Source organism: Triticum dicoccoides, chromosome 5A (genome assembly GCF_002162155.2).
Source record: "Triticum dicoccoides isolate Atlit2015 ecotype Zavitan chromosome 5A, WEW_v2.0, whole genome shotgun sequence".
NCBI classification, from domain to species: Eukaryota; Viridiplantae; Streptophyta; class Magnoliopsida; order Poales; family Poaceae; genus Triticum; species Triticum dicoccoides.
In genome coordinates this window covers 667624954-667631784 of record NC_041388.1, presented here as the reverse complement: position 1 = coordinate 667631784, position 6831 = coordinate 667624954, and the positions used below count along the sequence as shown (strand labels likewise).

General features: G+C 49.8%; 1 protein-coding gene across 1 annotated transcript; it reads right to left on the bottom strand.

Annotated features, from left to right (window-relative positions):
* Window positions 1–600: 600 nt before the first annotated feature.
* Window positions 601–1437, bottom strand: LOC119298681 (ethylene-responsive transcription factor ERF094-like). The gene has a single exon (XM_037575979.1). It carries the CDS (start codon window positions 1435–1437, stop codon window positions 601–603), a length of 837 nt encoding a protein of 278 aa, XP_037431876.1.
* Between the last annotated feature and the right edge of the window lie 5394 nt (window positions 1438–6831).

Sequence of the window (6831 nt, the reverse complement as noted above, 5' to 3'; positions counted from 1 at the left end):
CCAATGTTAACCCATTTTCTTAGGATTAACACTAAACATGCTCTTAATCTCATGATTAGAACACATTTTATGCAGAATATTTTTGACTAACCCGGAGTTATCAGAAAACACTGGTAATGAGTGGTCAGATGCGTAAGATATGACCAGCACTTACCTGGATCGAGGTGATGGGTGGTGGTGAAGGGTCTAGCTTGCTTCAACACCTCTTTAGGATCCATAGTTAGGGGGTGAAACCTACCTTACGGTGTACTCCCTCCGTTTCGAATTACTTGTCTTGGATTTGTCTAGATACGGAGTATCTCCGTATCTAGACAAATCCAAGACAAGTAATTCGGAACGGAGGGAGTAGATCTTTAGATCAAAACGGGATGAAGCCTAATTCCTCCTTTTCTCTCAATTTACGGCGCTCAGGAGTCTGGGAGATGTTGCTCCTCCTTTTCTCTCAATTTGTTAGAACCAAAGATAAAAAATACGGATATGAAATGTGCGATGTGGTCTGAATGAAAATGAAACTATATGGCAACTGGGTGTACTGTAGCGCTAGTGCTGCTCTGATTGAAGAATGAAGAAACGGTTTCTTGCTGCTGAGAAGTGGAGGCACTACCCTTCATCGATCGCACATCCGAGCAGCTCCTCGAGGTAGTCCGCTCCCAGGTCCTCCAGTTCCAGCACGCACGAAGCCGATGCAGCAGCTGAACCCTGCAGGCCCTGCTTCCTCGCTGCAACAGGCGCGCTCGTCTGGTTCTTCTTCTTGGGTTTGCGCTTCCTGATGCAGTGCCGGCGCTTGAGCGCTAGGGCAGGCGAGTCCCCCGCGGCGGCGGAGGTGGCGCCCAAGCCCAGCACGTCGAGCGACTCCTGCACGCGGTTGACAGGGAAGTTGAGCACGGCGGCGGGGCCGCGCAAGGCCAATGCGGCCTGGTCGTACGCGAGCGCGGCGGCTTGCGGGGTGTCAAAGGTTCCGAGCCAGACGCGGGCGCCGTTGCGCGTGGAGTCCCGGATCTCCGCCGCGTACTTGCCCCACGGCCGCTTGCGCACTCCGATGAGTGGATCCTGCTCCACCGCGCCGCCGCCGCTCGGCTCAACTGCCGTCACAGCACAACGATGCGTCATGGGCTCGCCGCCGCGCTGGTTGTTGGTGACGTCCTGCTCCTCCCATCCGGTGTTTGTTGTTGGTGCAGCAAAGGCGGCTAGATGCATGACGGCGCTGAGCTGGTCCATGTCATAATCATGGTAGTCAATGCCGCCGCCGCCGCCGAAACGAAGCTGCTGCTGGTGCGCGAAAGAGGAGGACGGCTGGTCGCCGTAGTTGCACGACGGCGAGTAGGTTGACTGGTCATGGTAGTGCGAAAGAGGATGTGGCTGAGGGAGGGTGAGGCTGCCGTATTGCTGTGGTGTATAGGTCAAGTCGTTGTAGGTGTAGTCGTAGTGAGGCTCCATGGAGTACGTACTGCACAACCTAGCAAATAAGAAGTATGGTAGGCAGGCCGGCGCTCCAGATCCTTATAATACAGTGGCGCGGCGCGGCGCAGGAGATCGATGGAAGGAAAAGTCGCCGGTCGTTACAAGTACTGAGGGCGTCTCCAACGGGGGACCTCAAATTTCCTATCGCATCTGTCCACGAATAGAGAGGGCCGCGTACACGAATACAGGAGGCTGCTACCTAATGTGAATTTTCATATAAACCGGATTAGGTTCATGCAAACATGAAAGATTTCATATAAACATGACGAAATTCATTACATTTGGCACATATTGCAACTAAAAAGAAGCTCGTTAGGCTCTAGAGTTATATACCTAAATTAAATGATCACCGGCACCCGTTCCCCATGTCCGGCACGGACGAGGAGGGGTGCGTCGGCTCGTCGCCGGCCGCATACTATATTTGGACACTGTTGTTCTCTAGCTGCCCACCGGCAATGGAAACCATCTCCTTCTTCTGCTCTGGCGTTAGCCCATCCCAGAGAAAGCTTTGGCACGAGAGGAATCCATGATGAAAGTGGTGCGGAGAGGAGAAAGATATCGGAAGCGGATGACTACGGGTATGGCCGGGACAACAATTTATATAACAATAGTGGACAATAGAGGGACGGACAGGTGGCGTGGGAGTAGCCACCTCGGCAACTGCTTGTCATTATTGTGAGTGGTAGACGGACGGACGGACGTCCGTTGTGTCGTTTCGGATGGAAAACGCGCGTGGGCGAGGAAGGGGGTTTGGATGGGTCAGGGCGGTCAGACGCGGGCGTGACAGTGGTCCAGACGCTCGCAAAGCCTTATGTTTATCTTTGATTTACGGGAGAAAGTACGTTCAAACCATCATACGAATAAATACAAGATCATATTGGTGATTTTTACGGTCCCATCAACGCGATCCATAGAATACGGGCGGTTTGAGATGGCCCTGAGCTCCATCAGGTTTCTTTTCTGTTTCCTCAATGTTATCTAGCTGTAGGATCTAGCGCTGCCCTGCGTGGATGGGAAATTGGGAACACTCCAGCTATGCGCACACATGCATTGACGCTCCCCTCTCCCCCCGTCTCTCTGTCCGCAGATAGAAAATAATTGCAGGTATAAATGGGCGCATGACGTAGGGCGGCTGAATACGACAAACCTGCCAGACGTCATCAAATTACTGCACCTATATACTCCTATAGTACACCGAGTGGTTCTTGTTCTGGGTTTACCAATGACGACGGAATCATACCAAAAGGTGTTTTTTGGCCTTATTGCCTTCCATCTTACTCTCTCTCCGTTTTCACAATTATAAGATGATCTAATTATAAAATGAGTATTCAAAACTATGTAAACGCATTTTAGTGTGTTTGTTCACTCATTTTAGTACGTAGTTTATATTGTAATAGTCAAAACATCTTATATTTGTGAAAGGAAGGAGTACTTGCTAATGTGATGGTTTTGTACATCCATGGATGCAAAGCCTCATAGGATTAACGTTCCTTTGAAAACATACCGCATTGAAAATCGTGGCCAATTGACTTGGTGGTACATTAGCATAGGTTTCTTCCATAAATAAAACAAAAACTATGTCCATCGGAATCGGTTATTTTATAAAAATCATAGTCATTGCCTTGGGAAAATTCCATAACAGCTACCACCACTATTTCCACATTTGCTCTCTTTTACTTAATTTCAACTTTAAATTTCGTAAGTACATACTCCCACCACTCCATAATATAAGTGCATTTTTTACATTACATTAGAGTCAAAAACACTCTTATATTATGGAACCATGGGAGTAGCTTTTATTTACTTTTTACTTGTTGCACACTATCTCTTTGCACTTGCAAATTATCTTTTGTTATAGAATTTAGGTAAAGCAAATGTTTGATGTACACAAGGTTGTATCATTGTGATACGTCTTCCATGTATCTATTATGATTGTCATGTTCATTCTACTTCTATAGTACTATCTTTTATACATACTTTAGGCACCCTTTTAGGGGGAGTGAGCCTAGCTTCACTGGTTATGGGAGTGGATGTACAAACCGAATACTTGGGGTTCAAATCCTCACGAAGGCAAATTTAGATTCCTATTTATTCTTGAGGACCAAACTTTCCTGGTACTCACGCATTTATCCTTGAGGACCAGGCTTGGTGCATAACCAAAATTAAAAATCGTAGTAACTCATACTTAAAGACTATGTGCATCCCTAGTTGGTGCAGAGGCTGGGGAATTAAAAATTGTAGCAAGTGCCGCATGTAATTAAATTGCAGAAGATAAGATTCATGCAGCACATGTATTCCAAATTAGGACATCCAGACATCTGAGCATTATGAGGGTGATCTTGCCAAGTTGTAGCGAGCTGCTTGTTGATAGCTAGGTAGTTTCCCCCTCCCCCTCCCCCTCCCCCTCCCGAGTCGCCCCGCGTGCGACCGGGAGGAACCCCTAGCCGCCGCCAGCCGGGTCCCCCCTCCCCCCTCGCTGCCGCCAGAGGGCCCAGCTAGGCGAAGCCTGGTCGGCGGCGGCGGGGAGTCCTTGTCCCCTTGTGTGTCAATCTTGGGGCGGGCCGGGGCAGATGGGTCGGGGGTGCCACGCTTGACGGCGGGCATGGCAGCGCGGCGGAGCGTCGGCGTGACGGGCGTCGTGCAGAGGGGCGTGCCTAGGAATGGGATGCAGTGGCGGCTCGGCCGGATCTGGCCCTCCAGGCGGCACGGACTGTAGGCGGTTGCCTCTACCGTGGCCATCTTGGCTGGTGGAGGTGGTGGCGCAAGTGTGGTGGTGTCACGGAGGGCTGCCAGGGCGTGTTGGCCTGGTTCTGGTCTTGACCCTCTAGTTGCCGCTTCCAGACAAGGGCGGGTGGCGCGGGAAGACCCCTCCAATGAGCTTTCCTGGTTGTTGGTTTTGGGTTTGTTTGGTGTCCCTCGTCGATGGGTGCGCGGTTGCTGGTGGCTTCGCATCATTCTGCTCTAGCTACCGTGGTGAGGCGACATGGGGTATGTGTCAAGTAGGAAGGTTGGTGGAGGGATGAGAGGTGCCGACGTGGTCGGGCCACCCGTCGCCGGCACGGGGGTTTACCGGCCGTTGATGCTTCCGCTCACCAGTCTCCCTAAGTCCTCGCTGGAGTGTAGGCTAGGGCCGATCTGACATTGTTCTGGACATAGCGACTACCGGTAGCTTCATCGGTCGCGGGCTGCCGGTCGGTCCAAAGCCATGGCCTTTGGCTGGTCCGGAGGGTGTCTGGTGCAGGGGCGGCGGCCCTAGCGACGGGAGACACGTTGCTTGTGGGTGGGGAGCGTGCCTTGGGTGCGGGCGGGCAAGCATGGCCACGCGGGTGGCATGGTTGTTGGTGTTCGGCAGAGCATGGAGGAGGGGTATGAGTGCTAGGGTTCATTACCTGTCTGGCTGTTGCCTGGCCGATGGTGGTGGCGTCCATGGGCGTGGACTCCTTCTTGAAGGCTCCATCGCGGCCTCTCCTCCTCTCCGTGTTGCTCCGGGTAAGTGTCGGTGTCAACACCGGCGGATCTCGGGTAGGGGGTCCCGAACTGTGCGTCTAAGGTCGATGGTAACAGGAGACAGGGGACACGATGTTTACCCAGGTTCGGGCCCTCTCTATGGAGGTAATACCCTACTTCCTGCTTGATTGATCTTGATGTATATGGGTATTACAAGAGTTGATCTACCACGAGATCGTAATGGCTAAACCCTAGAATTCTAGCATGTATGACTATGGTAATGAGTATATGTCCTTTCCGGACTAAGTCCTCCAGTTTATATAAGCACCGGGAGGATCTAGGGTTACACAAGGTCGGTTACAAAGGAAAGGAATCTACATATTCGGTCGCCCATCTTGCCTTCCACGCCAAGGAGAGTCCCATCCGGACACGGGTGCAGTCTATGGTCTTAGCATCTTCACAACCCATCAGTCCGGCCCATGGTTAACAGGTCGTACGCCCGAGGACCCCTTAGTCCAGGACTTCCTCAGTAAGAACTTGATCTTCACGATCGGGCGGTGGCAGCACCTTGGTGTCATGTCCTTCTTGGAGGCACCGTCGAGGAGCCCATGCTTCATCCTTGTCCGGCTTCACTTCTTCACGGTGACTTGTGTCCCATGGAGGTCTCCGACGACTTCAAAGGATCTTAGTTAGCTTGATTGTAGTTCGGTTGGTGTGTCGGTGTCCGGCACCTTTGTATATGTCTTGGGTGTGTGTGTTATGTGCGGTGTTGTGTGTTTGTATCGGCTTGCTCAGAATTAATGTGGTATTGGTTGCTTTATGTATAAAGCGGGAACCCTTTTTTGTCATAGCTAGGTAGTTTTGGTCCCTGATTGTTCAGCATGGAGCATGACGACGAGATGGCATAGAAACTGTCCTTGGCAGAGCTAGTAGAGAATTTTCACTACTAGGAAAAGGGTTATAGATAGGATTGACACTAATGGCGCACCAGGGAAGTAGTGCGCCACTACTATATACTAATGGCGCACCAGAAAACTGATGCACCACTAGTGATAATTTTTTTTTCATTTTTACATACATACTAATGGCGCATCCTACCTCTGGTGCGCCATTACTAGTTCTAACTAGTAATGACGCACCAGACATGGAGTGCGTCAGTACTGAATTTTTTTTATTCTTTTTTTTTAAACTACTAATGGCGCACCGCATCACAGTGCGTCATTACTAGTTTAAACTACTAATGGCGCACCCTGTAGAAGTGCGCCATTAGTATATATTTTGATATCATGAATATTTTTAAATATCATGGGCACTTTTTGATATCATGAATATTTTTAAATTTTATGGGCACTTTTTGAATTCATGAATATTTTTTCAAATTTGATGATATTTTTTCATATTCAATATGATAAAATATTGAATATTCATGAGGACACTCGATCTCAATCCCCCTCCATCTTGATCTCGATTCCCCCTCCATCTCGATCTCGATCCCACCCGCGCCTCCTCTCCCCTCTTCATTTTTAAAAAAATAATAAAAAAAAGTGTAGACTACAATTGTTGTTAAACAACAATTATTACTGTTTTTATAAAAAAATATTACTGTTTCATATTCATATTCATTTTCTAAAAAATTATTACATGCAACAAAAAAAATACTTATGGCGCACCTCTGGCTGGTGCGCCATTGCTATATATAAAAAAAAGATTACTAATGGCGCACCTCTGCCCGGTGCGCCATTGCTATGTAAAAAAAAGATTACTAATGGCGCACCGACCGCTGGTGCGCCATTAGTAAGATTCCCCCTAGCTAATTCCCGCCCTCTTGCCAGATCCCCTTCATCCCTCTCCCTCGCCCCCTAGCTAATTTCCCCCGCTGCCCCGACCCACGCCGCCGACGACGACCCCCCGCACCCTCCCCCG